This window comes from Haliotis cracherodii, unplaced genomic scaffold (assembly GCF_022045235.1).
Source record: "Haliotis cracherodii isolate W230 unplaced genomic scaffold, xgHalCrac1.p SCAF_13, whole genome shotgun sequence".
NCBI classification, from domain to species: Eukaryota; Metazoa; Mollusca; class Gastropoda; order Lepetellida; family Haliotidae; genus Haliotis; species Haliotis cracherodii.
This window is the reverse complement of record NW_027266268.1, coordinates 2,940,133-2,958,751: the sequence shown is the minus strand read 5'-3', so window position 1 is coordinate 2,958,751 and position 18,619 is coordinate 2,940,133. Positions and strand designations below refer to the sequence as shown.

Sequence of the window (18,619 nt, the reverse complement as noted above, 5' to 3'; positions counted from 1 at the left end):
ATATAGCCAGCTGACAGTTGGTTTGACCTGTCAAGGCAAGCCACATAGAGCCAGCTGACAGTTGGTTGTTACCTGTCAAGGCAAGCCACATATAGCCAGCTGACAGTTGGTTTGACCTGTCAAGGCAAGCCACATAGAGCCAGCTGACAGTTGGTTTGACCTGTCAAGGCAAGCCACATATACCCAGCTGACAGTTGGTTGTGACCTGTCCAGGAACTGAGATCTGGTCTCCTAGACAGTGACATGCCCAGGCAGTTTGATATTAGGTAGCTTTATCGATCCTCCCCTACATTCCTCACCCACCATTTTCACAGGAAACTATCAGTTTAGTCACAAATGGAATCCATATGGGAATGGAAACATGAAAGTTGATAGAAAGAGTGAAACTAACTTTTGAGAATCGTTTCCCTGATGTCCGCTGGCAGGTTTCTCCAGTCGGGGGACAGCGTGACCTGGTGGATGTAGTGCTTCATGTACGTCTCGCTGTACGAGATGAGTGTACTCAGCAAGGCCTGCATGTCCTGCACACACGACAGTAGACTACAGAGAGAGATCCACACTGGCACCCCCCACTTAACATTAGGATGTCACATGTTTACTTTGAACTGTCCATTTCTTTTCTCAACCCTGAAAAACTTGCAATACGGTATGGAAGGAAAACCGTGGTTGCTGGTACTTTGCTAAAATCTTATATATTGTGCTAGATGAATTGAACATATGATCAGGTTTCAGAAATCTATTGGGCTCAAAACAATGTTTGCCCAGTTTGGGTGGCCATCTTGGATTTCAAAATGGCCACAGAAAGTCCTGTGCCTGTTACGGCAATAGCAAAGACAAAAGCACTTCAAGTTTAATAACATAACTTCTGGTGGCATGGTTAAGAAAATCAAATATGGTAGTGGCACATTTCAAATTCAGCAAACACATTCATCTAAAAGAAGTACAATTGATCTCCAGTGACTGAAGGATAACACAGCCATATAAAGGAACTGGCTGGTTACCACGGAAATAGTATGTAACATCATAACTTCTCCTCTGTAGATTCCATTGCAGAATAAAAGTAATATTTTTTGCCTTGAATAAGTTATCCTTACATATTTATTATTTATGGTTATTGGTTACAGTAAACACAGTAAAAGCTACCAAAATAAAAAAATTGCAATTAAACATAGATATTTTTAAACATATTGTATACAACTTATATATAATTGCCTCAAATAAGCAAAACCAATAGTCAAAAACATATTTCTATGCAAGATAAACCCATTTTCATGAAAAATAACCTAAATTTGGCACCAAAAATGTCAGGAAAATATTTGGGGCATAATCATGCTAATTAAATGTTTTAACCCAATGATATGAAGATTTGATGAAACAAAAAAACAAAGTTAACATTGTCCTACACTAGGAGTTCGGAAAAGGTCACATGCGCCGGACATGTCCGATTGGGATCTACGGTTAGGACTGAGCAGTTTCTGTCTGCAATTGTAACACAATAAAGATGATCTACACTGACACTTTACGAATAGACCCCGGTGTTTGTCATCATGCTTCATAGTCAACACAATGTCAGTTCTGCAAGTCTGCTCAGTTTTAAACAAAATGTACAGGTTCTTAATTTAACCAGTGTATACAGATTGAGTTGGGTCCTTACCCAGCAACATTATTTGCATAACTACCTCACAAGCCTACACGACCTTTGACCTGGTTACTATTCCATGTGACTGACCACAAAACTTATCTGTCTTTCAAGAAGAAGAACCATATTTGGCCAAAATCCATTACAAAATTGGTTCACATTGTCAACAAGAAATTATAACAAGGCAATCTGATGACAAAGAATGCAATGCCATTGTATACATGTTTGATGTATTTACCAGCAGGACCAATATGTCGTTGGGCTTTTCAACATGTTAATCAATGTTTGGGCAGTTTATTATGGCAGGGACTCAAGTGATGGACTCACGTTGTATTTTTGTGACTAACTGAACATGGGTCTTGGGCGTGACAAAATCCCCACTTTAACCACTAGTCTACCTACACCCGAGTCTACAGATACAGAGGTATGGTGCCAGTATGAAGGAACAGCAGCGTATCTGTAAACACTGTGACGAGGAGCACAAGACGACCACTGGTAACAGTACGCACCTCTCCCCATGGACACTCCTGCTTGATGGAGTGTTCGTGAAGCATGAGCAGGGCGCGATAGGCTTCACACGCTTTCTGTGGCGCAAGGGCATCGATCACGTTGCTGAAGATGTCCTCCAACACACTCACGCTCCATGCAGCATTCTGATGTAAGAAAATGTCTCACTCAACAAATATATTTAAAAAATGCATTTGATGATATTCATCCTAACTTTTAGGAATGGCCAAGTGTGCAAAGTGATGATGGACACATCTTTACAGCTCATTGCTTCAGGTGTCACCCTCAATATTCACACAGATAATGTGAGCTCTGTGATATGAATAACTTGCCAGATTCTATTATGCCACTTGCTGCTCATTGATTGGACAGTCGACTGGTTGAATGCAAGAGATGTACTCAGAATGTTAGAAAGATTGGAAACCTGTCATCACAACCTGACTTAGTTTGAGGTAACTAATTTTTTTAACAATTCACATGCCAACAATGGGCATTAGGCTCTAGATGCCGGACTCACAAATGTATCGAGGTCATCATGGTGATCACACTTGTCTGACTGCTATTCCACTGATGCCATGCTATTGATCTTCAGAACTAAAAATTTATATACTGTCGATGACCTGTGAATATAAGGGCTAGAATAGGTCTTCAACAACCCATGCTTGCCTTAAAAGGCGACTATGCTTGTTAAAGAGGTGCCTAACAGGATTGGGTGGTCAGGCTCACTGACTTTGATAATGCATGTCATCATATCCCAATTGCATGGATCGATGCCCATAATGTCAATCACTGGATCATCTGGTCCAAGCTCGATTATTTATAGACCACTGTCATATAGCTGGAATATTGCTCCATCACATGGACCTCTGTCATAGTTACCTTCCCAGAAGGAGCTGATACACTAGGGGCAGCTAACCTCCATCACATGGACCTCTGTCATAGTTACCTTCCCAGAAGACAGGAACCTCTGAGATTGCACCACGGTCACAAAGTGTTGACTTGTGAAGTCAATGGAACAGTCCATAAGCTTGGAGGTGAGCTCCAGCACTGGTTCTGCCCACTTCACCCTGGGCAGCTTGCTCGTCAGCTTGTGGCACTCCAGGATTGTGTCTATCACAGTTTTATCCGTCTGCAAGAAAAACATCAGGAGCTTACTATCTTGCTTGTATCTACACATGATGAAATATCTTGAACTGTGTACACCTACCAGCTGTTCAATCATCAAGTCTCCACACATCTCCAGCACTGAGTCAAGCATTCCTGCAAACTGTGTACACCTACCAGCTGTTCAATCATCAAATCTCCACACATCTCCAGCACTGAGTCAAGCATTCCTGCAAACTGTGTACACCTACCAGCTGTTCAATCATCAAGTCTCCACACATCTCCAGCACTGAGTCAAGCATTCCTGCAAACTGTGTACACCTACCAGCTGTTCAATCATCAAGTCTCCACACATCTCTAGCACTGAGTCAAGCATTCCTGCAAACTGTGTACACCTACCAGCTGTTCAATCATTAAGTCTCCACACATCTCCAGCACTGAGTCAAGCATTCCTGCAAACTGTGTACACCTACCAGCTGTTCAATCATCAAGTCTCCACACATCTCCAGTACCGAGTCAGGCATTCCTGCAAACAGTGTACACCTACCAGCTGTTCAATCATGAAGTCTCCACACATCTCAAGCACCGAGTCAGGCATTCCTGCAAACTGTATACACCTACCAGCTGTTCAATCATCAAGTCTCCACACATCTTCAGTACCGAGTCAGGCATTCCTGCAAACTGTGTACACCTACCAGCTGTTCAATCATCAAGTCTCCACACATCTCCAGCACCGAGTCAGGCATTCCTGCAAACTGTGTACACCTACCAGCTGTTCAATCATCAAGTCTCCACACATCTCTAGCACTGAGTCAAGCATTCCTGCAAACTGTGTACACCTACCAGCTGTTCAATCATCAAGTCTCCACACATCTCCAGCACCGAGTCAGGCATTCCTGCAAACTGTGTACACCTACCAGCTGTTCAATCATCAAGTCTCCACACATCTCTAGCACTGAGTCAAGCATTCCTGCAAACTGTGTACACCTACCAGCTGTTCAATCATGAAGTCTCCACACATCTCCAGCACCGAGTCAGGCATTCCTGCAAACTGCTTTGTGGCTACAATCTTTGTGAAGAACTTGTTCATCCACTTGAAGGTGCGGTCCTTCACCTCCTCCAGTCTGTAGGTGACGGAGAGAGTCAAGGCGTGGGCTGCTGTGGCTGCACAAGTAGGGCATGGCTGGAAGGACAAGAAACGAGGCAGTCAACTCATCGTATCTCAACATGCTGACTATCTGAGAGAAACCCTTCTGTCCTGGCCCCTTCACTATAGGGTCAACTAGGAATCTAACATGGGTAACGCCTATCATCATGAAATGGTAACACGAGCCCCCCTTCTGGTGCGTACTCCTTATGTATTGTGAAATTCAGGACTGTACAACATGTACAATGCATGGACTCTTCATTTACAATTCTACAATTTGGAATTTTAAATTTTGACAATTAAATGTGACCTTTTCGCCATGTTTGCTGGAGCTCATGACAATAGTTACTGTTACTGCATAACATTGTTGTTATGCATAAAAATCAGATTTAATTTACCATCATTTCATTCTTATTTTGATGCATGTAAAGAACAAAGTGCAGCCAGTTATCAGACGTCTGGCAGCACACATCCAAGATGGGTGAAGATTAGCTTCATTACTGACAGAAGCAGGCATGCTAAGTTTCAGCATCATTCATTCTGTAGGAACAGAGGAGATGTTGACACTCTCAGGACACAGAGGAATGATGAAGATTGACAGAGAGGAGTACATACTTTTTGTGCGACCTGACAAGGATGGGTTCATTCTAATTCATCTGACAAACCTAAAGGCTCCCTTCCATACACAAATTGTAGTCACATAAACACCCATCTTATGGTAGAAGTGACAGCTGTCCTCCTTGACATGGTAGAACAACGTAGGTCCACACAAACACCCACCTTATGGTAGAAGTGACAGCTGTCCTCCTTGACATGGTAGAACAACGTAGGTCCACACAAACATCCACCTTATGGTAGAAGTGACAGCTGTCCTTCTTGACATGGTAGAACAACGTAGGTCCACACAAACATCCACCTTATGGTAGAAGTGACAGCTGTCCTCCTTGACATGGTAGAACAACGTGGGTCCTAAGAAACACCCACCTTATGGTAGAAGTGACAGCTGTCCTCCTTGACATGGTAGAACAACGTAGGTCCACACAAACATCCACCTTATGGTAGAAGTGACAGCTGTCCTCCTTGACATGGTAGAACAACGTGGGTCCACACAAAACACCAACCTTATGGTAGAAGTGACAGCTGTCCTCCTTGACATGGTAGAACAACGTGGGTCCTAAGAAACACCCACCTTATGGTAGAAGTGACAGCTGTCCTTCTTGACATGGTAGAACAACGTGGGTCCACACAAAACACCAACCTTATGGTAGAAGTGACAGCTGTCCTCCTTGACATGGTAGAACAACGTGGGTCCTAAGAAACACCCACCTTATGGTAGAAGTGACAGCTGTCCTTCTTGACATGGTAGAACAACGTGGGTCCACACAAAACACCAACCTTATGGTAGAAGTGACAGCTGTCCTCCTTGACATGGTAGAACAACGTGGGTCCTAAGAAACACCCACCTTATGGTAGAAGTGACAGCTGTCCTTCTTGACATGGTAGAACAACGTGGGTCCACACAAAACACCAACCTTATGGTAGAAGTGACAGCTGTCCTCCTTGACATGGTAGAACAACGTGGGTCCTAAGAAACACCCACCTTATGGTAGAAGTGACAGCTGTCCTTCTTGACATGGTAGAACAACGTGGGTCCACACAAACATCCACCTTATGGTAGAAGTGACAGCTGTCCTCCTTGACATGGTAGAACAACGTGGGTCCACACAAAACACCAACCTTATGGTAGAAGTGACAGCTGTCCTCCTTGACATGGTAGAACAACGTGGGTCCACACAAAACACCAACCTTATGGTAGAAGTGACAGCTGTCCTTCTTGACATGGTAGAACAACGTGGGTCCACACAAAACACCAACCTTATGGTAGAAGTGACAGCTGTCCTTCTTGACATGGTAGAACAACGTGGGTCCTAAGAAACACCCACCTTATGGTAGAAGTGACAGCTGTCCTTCTTGACATGGTAGAACAACGTGGGTCCTAACAAACACCCACCTTATGGTAGAAGTGACAGCTGTCCTTCTTGACATGGTAGAACAACGTGGGTCCTAAGAAACACCCACCTTATGGTAGAAGTGACAGCTGTCCTTCTTGACATGGTAGCAGACAACATCCTTGAGTCCCTCCAGGCCATACATGTCAGCCACCTGGATGAGTTCCGTCAGCTCACACGGCTCGATGATGTCAATGACCCCTCCATACAAGTACAGGAGGGCCTGCTCTACAGCACAGGGCGTCACACTGGAACACGAACAAACCAGCTGATTACACAGCAACTCTGTTTTTGACCTAGACTTTTAGATCATGGTTCATTTGGAACACATATTTTTGTTCATGAAAACATAAGAAAAATGTGGCAAAAAGTATTGGCCTTTTTGTCCTGCAATGTGGAATTCTAGGACACACCACATACAGCACTATTTATACTTAATGGCTCACCCCTCAAGCATCACTTTATGGGCACCACTCTCTGACCACAGTCCCCCGAACATTGCGTTGAAGTACCTGCTCCGGGCAGCCAGGAGGTATCTACAGCACAGCATACCATAACAGATCATTCACAAGCACAATGCATGCTTACTAATGTACTAGCACTAAAACCAGAGATTTTTCATTAATTTATGTATAACACTGCTTGACTACAATAAAGATGAGATTAGAAGAAAAAAAAAGACTTCTGGCAAATACGATAACTTGACCTGAACCAGTGTATTGTTTCCAACATCCCGACATCACTGTTGACCTCATTCAAATCTTATTGTGACATCACACTAGAAACGATGTCATAGCTGAAGATTGTTGACCTCATTCGACAATTTAGGTTTTCAAAAAAGCAGTTATGATCAGTGCATTTTTCTGATGGGATTTTTCTAAAAGGTATTAAGAAATAATGTGTAATAAAGAAATTATGACTTGCATGTATGTCACACTGATTTTACGAAACAATGGTAAGAATTCATGTATTACCCTCGCTTTCTCTCAGGAAATACAAGAATTGTGAAACTCGATACGTGAACATCAGTAAGACATGTATGCTCCTATGATAATCTCTAAATACCATACTAGTGTTTCCTTACTTGTGTGCCTTGAACTCGTGCCCCGCCACCACCAGTGTGGTGTCCCAGCCAATCTCCTGCAGAAACATCCGGAGTAGGTCCGTGCCTAGTCTGCTGCACGTCTCATGGGGTAGGGGCACACTGTAGGGCTGGTCGGTGGGGCCCTGGGACTCGCCTAACACTGGACAATACACAGTCTCACTAGAGATTCCATTTGTTGAGTCTTCCAGCTTGCCGTTGTTCACTTGTTCCTGAAGGTTATTGCGAGTGTCAGGTACTGCTGCGTGACATTTCGACTCACTGTCCATCAGGTTAGCACTGTCACTGGAACTGCCAGTGGGTGAAGCTTGCTTCAAAGGCACTTCGTCTGGGATGATCTCCTCATTAAGAATGGTAGCCTGAATTAAAACAACCTACGTATAGTTTCGGCCTCACATGACAAAATAAACAGTTATTAAAGAATAACAAACAACAATTATAATTAATTCCATTGAACTTTCTCTAAAGTGAATATGATACAACCACAAGTGAATATGATGCAACCACAAGTGAATATGATGCAACCACAAGTGAATATGATGCAACCACAAGTGAATATGATACAACAACAAGTGAATATGATGCAACCACAAGTGAATATGACACAACCACAAGTGAATATGACACAACCACAAGGGAATATGACACAACCACAAGGGAATATGACACAATTACAAGTGAATATGACACAACCAAGCTTCATTTCCAGGAATTAATGGCAGTAATCTGATCATGGCTGCTGTAAAAAGCGTTGAGCTGGTGCCATCTGCTGATCAGTTCATACACGATTATTGGCGAAAGTAATGTATACAATATTGAATGAAGTTTTGAATAAAATTAAACACTTACAGCCAGATTTATACACTGAAATCTCGATATAACCAAATAGTGTAATAACAGGACTAACTTGCCTACTTCAGTACAGATTTGTTGACCTCCAAATTATCCACTTTCCTATGCACAACTAATGACAGCAAATTTTGCTTGAACCACTGTGAACCACTGGGCCCACATGGCAAATAACAGGATAGTTATACAAGCACAACAAATGTTACACACAAAGAGGAGTCACATCTGACACACTTCAAAATCTGATTCCATCACATACAAAGACGACCCATGAAGATCGGGGGTAGAATAGGTCTTCAGCAACCCATGCTTGCCTTAAAAGGCGAATATGCTTGTCATAAGAGGTGACTAACGGGATCCGGTGGTCAGTCTCACTGACTTGGTTGAGGCATGTGATTGATCCCAATTTTTTTTATCTATGCTCATGATATTAATCACTGGATTGTCTGGTCCCAACTCAATTATTTACAGACCACAGTCATATAGTTAGGATATCACTGAGTGAGGTGTTAAACAACAAACCAACCAACCAACCAACATACAAAGACTTATCTTCAAAAGTACAATTTGACAAGGTGATCTTATGCTTGTAAAAAATGTCAAAGCCTCCTGTTTTTAATACAAAACAAATAATTCAATGCATGGATGCTTTTTCATCAAAGCAATTTGATCTCAAAATATTTTCCTTACCAGAAATATTTCAATTATTGCTATAGTTAACCAATTACAGTATTTACATGATTAATGTGATTAAAGCAGTTTGTTGTTACTAACCGTCTCCAACATTGTGAGCTTCTGCTCCAGCACATCCCCCACATCTCCCTTGTGTGCCTCCTCTACAATCACCTCCTTGATGCTCACTGGAGGCAGGTCCCCATCCTCTGCAACAGGAGAAACAACCTGATAAACTGGAAGAACACAAGGAAGGCTGCATGACCAAAGGGAGGCAACTGTTCAGAGTCTGACCACCTGGTGAACTTCAGACAAATCTACACAATTACCTCCCTTTAACTTTCATGTTTGTTTTCAGAAACTATCGCGATACAAACAACACTAAGTGAAAGACAAAATACATTTTCCAGTGTTTTCTGGAACTAACTATTTCTTTACAACATATCTGAGCCTACTGGTCACAGTTATCAAGAAGTCAATACCTACCAAAGTGTGAACTGCCTCTCAGAGTGGACTAGAGAACGTGCTGACATTTTAACACTTCTTACCAGGGTTAGTAACCAACAGCTTTTGGCCACTAGTCCTTATAATGATAACATATAGCAAAACCCTTAAAATGGGCCAATTTCTACTAGTCCTTAGGATACCTTTACCATTGGGCAGTTTGGTAAGGACTACAGGACTAGTGCCAATTTCTAACGCTGCTTACCTATATTTCTTGTTCATACTGAAACAATTAGCTTTAAAAATATAACATTCATAAATCATTCATAATATAATCAAGTATTTTCCATGTATTGCTATGTCCATCAACAAACAGGGCAAATATTTTGACAGTAAGGATGTATTAATGATAACAACCAAATGTACAGGCAAAATGACAAGTGTCATTAAAATACTCCCATCTTGATCACACATACTAATGAGAGCACTAAATGTCACAGCAATGTAACCAGTAAACAGCAAATCAACAAGTATCATGGCTACACTATTTGTCCTGTCCAAATGCCAAAGTATACACCTACCTATTTCCATGTCAGTTTAATATACATGTACCATGTCTTTACCCAAGTACCAGTCTCCTCCACAACACTGACCTAATGTAAGATTAAACAGAAGCAGTCCCTCCTCACCTATCCCGTTGCTGTGCTGAGTGTCGCCGTTGAGGTTGGGCAGGTCGTCCCTGTAGGCGCACATATACAGCACATTCTCCACGTAGTACACCTCCCTGTAACACGAGACACACACCTTACTGTGAGGAAGACTGCCTATGTTCTGTACATAGTGAAATGTGTGATTATGTATATGTGTGTCACAATACTAAATGTATTAGAATTGGATCATTGAATTGGCTAAAGTACATCAAAAGTCAATTAGAATGAAATATTAAATGTTGTAAATGCTTGTTAATTAAAATCATTGTGAACTGATGTGATGAACTCATGTATAAAACTGTGCAGATAGACCCTCAAGAGAGGTGATCAACTCTACACAATGGTAGAGATACACTATGCTCAAAATACCAGGCACCTTAAGACCTACCGGTGATTTCAAAATACTAATAATTGAATAAAAACATTCACCTGATTAAACACACAACTTTGGACTATTATCTTATTAGCAGAACCAAGCAAGCAAAGAAAGAAAAGACCATCATCTGCCATTCGTGACCAAATCTTGTTATTCCAGGACAACCCGAAAAGCGACTCGTGCCCCGCTCATGGCCATTTTTGCGACCGGGTTCCATCTTAGCGGAAACGGGCATACCTAAAACAATTTTCAACTCATTGTGTGATGGTTCACATATATTTCCCCATATATTATAAATATTTCAGATGCAATTTAAAGCACATCTGGACATGCAGAGTTATACAGTATGATTGAACACATTTAACTGTGTCTTGAGTATATATTTAGATGCAAGACAAGTAAAACAAAAAAATATTTCTGAGGGATTCTTTGACGAAGAACTTGAAATCATATGTGCATTCTGATTGATTTGTCGTATTTTCACACAAAACATTCATCAATAGGGGGATGAGTCTTCTTGCAGGTTACGGAAAGAGGCGAGTGGTGACGAATGCATCATCTGCTTGGAAATCACCTCCATATTTGGACTTATGTGAGACATACTCTCAAACCAGATGGTCCTAGGACCGAAACAACATCCCGAGGGTATATCAGCCATTGATCAGAAACTAGTGAATTTGGTGTGATGACTAAGTTACAAATTGACATGGAATAAATACACTAGGCCTGGTACGAGGCTAAATTTACTACCCAGGTTTCTGACCCGCTGCTACTTGACCCTACCTGGGTACCCGTTGTAGGTCTCAAGATTTTGCTACAAAATGTCCGTTTGGAAACTGTTTTACTGCAGCCCTAGTAAAAACTTTTAATATATATGTATGAAACAATCATATAGTGCACACCCTAAAGTCGACTGAAGTTTTATCTTTTACTTACACATATAAGTCAGATGGTATGCATGCATAGTGAGAAAGAAATGTGAACATAAGCGATTTGTGGTGTAAGATGAAGTTTTATTGTTTTTTTGTCATTAACAATATATCGCATGACTAACCACAGGTCTGGGTAGTCTACACCTACCTGACCACCCCGAGGTACCTGTAAACAGACACACAGACCATCTACCTGACCATCCCGAGATACCTGTAAACAGACACACAGACTACCTACCTGACCACCCCGAGTTACCTGTAAACAGACACACAGACTATCTACCTGACCACCCCGAGATACCTGTAAACAGACACACAGACTATCTACCTGACCATCCCGAGGTACCTGTAAACAGACACACAGACTACCTACCTGACCACCCCGAGATACCTGTAAACAGACACACAGACCATCTACCTGACCATCCCGAGATACCTGTAAACAGACACACAGACTACCTACCTGACCACCCCGAGATACCTGTAAACAGACACACAGACCATCTACCTGACCATCCCGAGATACCTGTAAACAGACACACAGACTACCTACCTGACCACCCCGAGATACCTGTAAACAGACACACAGACTATCTACCTGACCACCCCGAGATACCTGTAAACAGACACACAGACTACCTACCTGACCACCCTGAGATACCTGAAAACAGACACACAGACCATCTACCTGACCACCCCGAGATACCTGAAAACAGACACACAGACTATCTACCTGACCACCCCGAGATACCTGAAAACAGACACACAGACTATCTACCTGACCACCCCGAGATACCTGAAAACAGACACACAGACTATCTACCTGACCACTCCGAGTTACCTGTAAACAGACACACAGACTACCTACCTGACCACCCTGAGATACCTGAAAACAGACACACAGACTATCTACCTGACCACCCCGAGATACCTGAAAACAGACACACAGACTATCTACCTGACCACCCCGAGATACCTGTAAACAGACACACAGACTATCTACCTGACCACCCCGAGATACCTGTAAACAGACACACAGACTACCTACCTGACCACTCCGAGATACCTGAAAACAGACACACAGACCATCTACCTGACCACCCCGAGATACCTGAAAACAGACACACAGACTATCTACCTGACCACCCCGAGATACCTGAAAACAGACACACAGACTATCTACCTGACCACCCCGAGATACCTGTAAACAGACACACAGACTATCTACCTGACCACCCCGAGATACCTGTAAACAGACACACAGACTACCTACCTGACCACTCCGAGATACCTGTAAACAGACACACAGACTACCTACCTGACCACCCTGAGATACCTGTAAACAGACACACCGACTATCTACCTGACCACCCTGAGGTACCTGTAAACAGACACACAGACTACCTACCTGACCACCCCGAGATACCTGTAAACAGACACACAGACTATGTACCTGACCACCCCGAGATACCTGTAAACAGACACACAGACTATCTACCTGACCACCCCGAGATACCTGTAAACAGACACACAGACTATGTACCTGACCACCCCGAGATACCTGTAAACAGACACACAGACTATCTACCTGACCACCCCGAGGTACCTGTAAACAGACACACAGACCATCTACCTGACCACCCCGAGATACCTGTAAACAGACACACAGACCATCTACCTGACCACCCCGAGATACCTGTAAACAGACACACAGACCATCTACCTGACCACCCCGAGATACCTGTAAACAGACACACAGACTGTGTATTGTTGGTCAGCACCTACCTGACCACCCCGAGATACCTGTAAACAGACACACAGACTGTGTATTGTTGGTCAGCATCTACCTGACCACCCCAAGTTACCTGTAAACAGACACACAGACTGTGTATTGTTGGTCAGCACCTACCTGACCACCCCGAGATACCTGTAAACAGACACACAGACTATCTACCTGACCACCCCGAGATACCTGTAAACAGACACACAGACCATCTACCTGACCACCCCGAGATACCTGTAAACAGACACACAGACTGTGTATTGTTGGTCAGCATCTACCTGACCACCCCAAGTTACCTGTAAACAGACACACAGACTGTGTATTGTTGGTCAGCACCTACCTGACCACCCCGAGATACCTGTAAACAGACACACACACTATCTACCTGACCACCCCGAGATACCTGTAAACAGACACACAGACTATCTACCTGACCACCCCGAGGTACCTGTAAACAGACACACAGACTACCTACCTGACCACCCCGAGATACCTGTAAACAGACACACAGACTGTGTATTGTTGGTCAGCATCTACCTGACCACCCCAAGTTACCTGTAAACAGATACACAGACTGTGTATTGTTGGTCAGCACCTACCTGACTAGAGTGTCCAGGTCCGTGTCACTCAGGTTGTTCAAGGACACTTTGGTCTCGGCAGCATTTTGCAGTTCCGGGAATATAGAACCAACCCTAAAATAAAGATGGTTGACTGACTACTTACACTCCAGATATCAGCTATGACTGATGAACATGAATTCTACCAAACAATCCAGCCTATCCTGTACACTCAACTCAACAAACCAGGTACTTCACAGGTAGATATTGGTCACTGAAACACTGAAACCAGTAGTGGTTTGGTCCCATGGATTTATAGATGTCATTCATTTGTATTCTGACCAACCATCAAATGTATGCGATTGCAAATTATTTTTGAAAGTTCTGCACTATATCATTTGTAACAGTTACTTTTCAAATACACTGGTAAATAAAATGAATGTATTGCAAAAAGAGTTTTCACTGTGTTTCACAACAAGAGATAAAGGCTAAAACTATGAATAGTTTAGTGACACATATTGAAAACCTGATTTACGTCGATCTGTAACCTGTTATCATCATCATGATTAACAAAGGAAGTACGACTGAACATCAATAAATGGCTTTTGTAGAAGACCTTGATTACTTCTGAAATTGTCTCCCTTGATATACCTTTTAACTGTGCAGATGCAGGGACCATTGGTTCTCTGACAGATGTGACCTTTCGTCTTCACAACTTTTTAGCATTCATTAAATGAACAAAATGGGTCAGAAACATATTTTCCAGAGGTAGATTTTGGTGTGTGTTTTTATAGAGTTAGAGTACAATTCCTTTATGTGTCTGCAATCTTTAATGTCCAGGCATTTCTAAATGTCTGTTGGTTATAAACTGAAAGTTCCTTGTAGATGTACAGATGTACTGCATTTCACATGCACTGCATGCTATTCTTGCAGGTTTTCTCATTGGCAATCACATTCATTATGGGTATGGTGTTACCATAGCTACCAACCCACCTTGTCAGGAAGACACCCCTGTGTGCTTGGATGTGCTTGCTTCCGTTGGTCACTGTCAAGTCTGTGTGGATTTCATCACTTAGCATGCTGAAAGTAAATCAAAGTGTTCAGTAATCTGTAGTAATTAGAGGTGAAACGATACAAGAAGGCCACATTACATAGGTCGATATGCATATTTTCATCAAGTCTCAATGAAACGTCTTGACTCTAAATATTTCAGAGAAGGTTGAAAGGGAAAAGCTAGCTGAAGACACATGTTTGTAGTGGCTATACGTAGTAGCTTGAAACGCTCATTACAACACATTTGAAAGTATCTGACAGACAAAAACACTTGGGGGGCATTAAATGAGTAGTAAATAATTTATTTTAGCAAGTGTATCGTCTTGCATCGATACAGTAAAAAATGTAACACATATTGTATTGTCGTATGAAAACTCATGATGCACCATGCACTGATGTATCGTTTCACGCCTTGTAGGAACACACCTGACAGTACAACAACAGTTTCGATATCAAGTGTTTCCTGCAGACATGTCATATGTCGGCCCCCAATTGTCTGGATTACAGGTAGTACTTGAATTGTTCAACATGAAAACATCTTCTGGTCCATACTCCTTTCAGAAACTGTTGCCTGCATCTGACATTAGTATTGGTCTTCACCAATATTACGCTTCAAGAACAAACATTATTTATTTATCTAAAACCAATGACAATATTGTCATGCCAAAGATCACACAAACTTCATATCAAGTTGTGACAAATGACAAACTTGCCCAACCCAAAGGCTGTCTGACATAATAGAATATTGCATTCGTGTCCAAATTGAAGATTTTCTAGAAACTAAAATAAAATATCACCACACCTGTATAAAGACAGGATATGTTGTAAAACATTTATTCCCCTCACTACATTTTAAGAAACTTCCTATTCACAGGATCAGCAATGTGTGCAAGAATTACTATGCGTGATCAGTAAAGCAACTTGACACTTCAGTCCAGACCAAGGCTTAATGCTGATATCACCGAGCTAAAACTCAAGATGGTGTCTATAAAATATCGAACCAGCAGCCTTCACCTTTGGACAAGCAGATTTGACTGTTTTCTTCGCAGTGGGAAAATGAAAATTGTTTTTCATATTTCAACACTAGTAACAATCCAAAGATAATCTATTCATATACAAGCTATAAGATTTGTTAACCATAAAATTAGAATTGTGGCCAAATAATTATGATAAACATTGAAATGAACTGGATGCCTGGACTACATAAAAACAAAAAAGAAGCATGAAAACTTGAAGACCTGACACACTGGAGTTATTATGCCACTGACAAGCTTGAAGCTGGTCAACAATGGTCAGCAATGGTCAACAATGGTCAGCAATGGTTAACAATGGTCAACAATGGTCAGCAATGGTCAATAATGGTCAGCAATGGTCAGCAATGGTCAACAATGGTCAACAATGGTCAGCAATGGTCAACAATGGTCAGCAATGGTCAACAATGGTCAACAATGGTCAGCAATGGTCAGCAATGGTCAACAATGGTCAACAATGGTCAGCAATGGTCAACAATGGTCAGCAATGGTCGCCAATGGTCAACAATGGTCAGCAATGGTCGCCAATGGTCATCAACTGTCAACAGTGGTCACCAGTGGTCACCAACTGTCAACAGCGGTCACCAGTGGTCACAATGATCACCAATGGTCAACAGTGGTCACCAACTGTCAACAGTGGTCACAATGATCACCAATGGTCAACAGTGGTCACAAACTGTCAACAGCGGTCAACAATGGTCAACAATGGTCAACATGTCATTCATTGAAAGATCTCTGATGTCATCCATTCAAGATCGACATCAAAATTTACCATAAAACATCATCCCGCAGCTGTTGTGCTAATTTGGCCTTGACACGATCTTTTTCTTTGATACATTTATCTAGAAATGCAGCGCTCTGATAGCCAGTGGCCATCCTTGAAGCCTGTTCCTTGGGGCGGGCCATGGTGAAGCTGACGGTGGGAGAGCTGGTTTCCTGGCATAGGTTGTCCTCATCAGCCCTGGAAATAACACAGTGAACAATGTTACTTGAGAGTACCACCACTACCATGACATACAATCAAGTCAGTGAGTGTCACCACCCCATCCGTGTTGTCGCCTCTTACAACCAGAGAAGGTTGCTGGGGACCAAACCAGGAATCCCCAAGGGATTCAGTGTGCAAAGTATAACAACAAATAAATACTGCATTTTACATGATCAAGATTAAGCATGGACATGTTGGTTGGTTGGTTGTTTAACGCCGCACTCAGCAATATTCCAGCTATATCACGGCGGTCTGTAAATAATTGAGTCTGGACCAGACAATCCAGTGATTGATATCAGTTGGGATCGCTGACATGCATCAACCAAGTCAGCGAGTCTGACCACCCGATCCCATTAGTCACCTTTTACGGCAAGCATGGGTTGCTGAAGACCTATTGTACCCCGGGTCTGTACGGGTGTATGGACATGTAAAAGAAGTCATATGGCACTTACATCTCAAAGTATTACCACATGCAACATGTGCAACAAAGGTAACTTATAACATGTGTAAGTCAAACAAATTATTTATAGTTTGTTATACGACATGTTACATAACAACACTGATGATAACCACTCCTGCATTGACCTGTTGGTCTCAAATTGGTAACCATGGTAACTGCTGTACTTGTTTCTTCACTTGCATTCAGCAATAATATAGCTAAATCACCTGTAGCCTGTATATAATCAAGTGTGGACCAGACAAACCTGTTTTGAAAAGAATATCATGCGAAATAACCCCCAATGTTGGGGTACAATGGCACCTGGTATTCCTGAACCAAACCAGAGGACAATTACTGGTAGCCGTATAGTCAAGTCTTACCTGTATTCAGGACACCTACAAGACAGTATCAATAAAACTACCATTTACCATAAGCAGAATAACTGGACAAAAGAAATGTGGATATTTTGCGATGCTAATTCTGACAAATTTGACTCTATATCATCGCCAGCAGAGAGGCTTGGCATTGTCTAACTTCAGAGTGCTGGTAGGATAGGAGCATTTGATGACAAGAACCTTGTTTACGAGAGCTGGGACAAGTCCAAATTAACTACTCAGGTACCCGACCCCCTATTATCCGACCCTACCTGGGTACCCCCTGTAGGTCTCAAGAGTTAGGTACAAAATACCCAATTTGGAATTGTTTTACCAGACCCCTCACAAAAAGTATTTAGATACACATAACCTTAAGGCATATTTTGTGAAGACTTTTACAGTGAGTGAGAGAGTGAGTGAGTTTAACGCCCCTTTAAACAGTATTCCAGTTATATCATGGCGTGTCAGCTTAATGTGGGAGGAAAGCCCGAAGTGATGCAGGTCTCAGACGTTTACCACTTCGGTGAAACCCACGAGCACGGGTATGGTGCTGACAAACCTAGAAACATAATCGGGGTGAACCGGGATTCGAACCCACAATCATAGGTTTCTGGCGTGTCCAGGGGACGCAACTCTGCACAGCGAATCGCGGCTCCTTAGACGGCTGGGCCACCCGCGCCCCCACTTTTACAGTGAGTGCATGAAAGAATTAGTATGGTTTAATTGGTCTCACGTTTATTCCTGCAATATAATGGCAGGGGACACCCATGTGGGGAATCAAACTCAGGACGCTATCATGACAATCAAGTGATGACTAGGCTACCCACCACCTGTTTACATCTATTTTAGTATCTTTTTTACTTTGATTAAAATTTTTTAACTTGAATTTAATAAACATAACGAAGA

General features: G+C 42.3%; 1 protein-coding gene across 1 annotated transcript in view; it reads right to left on the bottom strand.

Annotated features, from left to right (window-relative positions):
- The window catches only part of LOC139458736 (BTB/POZ domain-containing protein 8-like), a 29,876-nt gene that overhangs the window by 2,751 nt on the left and 8,506 nt on the right, over positions 1 to 18,619 (bottom strand). Inside the window, exons 2-13 of the mRNA XM_071240141.1 lie at positions 16,688 to 16,876; positions 14,825 to 14,911; positions 13,874 to 13,966; positions 10,163 to 10,257; positions 9,132 to 9,238; positions 7,491 to 7,867; positions 6,853 to 6,942; positions 6,477 to 6,654; positions 4,242 to 4,433; positions 3,093 to 3,275; positions 2,149 to 2,292; positions 392 to 521 (exon numbers count right to left, since the gene is read on the bottom strand). Coding sequence (XP_071096242.1) covers positions 392 to 521; positions 2,149 to 2,292; positions 3,093 to 3,275; positions 4,242 to 4,433; positions 6,477 to 6,654; positions 6,853 to 6,942; positions 7,491 to 7,867; positions 9,132 to 9,238; positions 10,163 to 10,257; positions 13,874 to 13,966; positions 14,825 to 14,911; positions 16,688 to 16,821 — 1,810 coding nt within the window. The 5' untranslated portion in view covers positions 16,822 to 16,876. The remainder of the gene's footprint in view (positions 1 to 391; positions 522 to 2,148; positions 2,293 to 3,092; positions 3,276 to 4,241; positions 4,434 to 6,476; positions 6,655 to 6,852; positions 6,943 to 7,490; positions 7,868 to 9,131; positions 9,239 to 10,162; positions 10,258 to 13,873; positions 13,967 to 14,824; positions 14,912 to 16,687; positions 16,877 to 18,619) is intronic.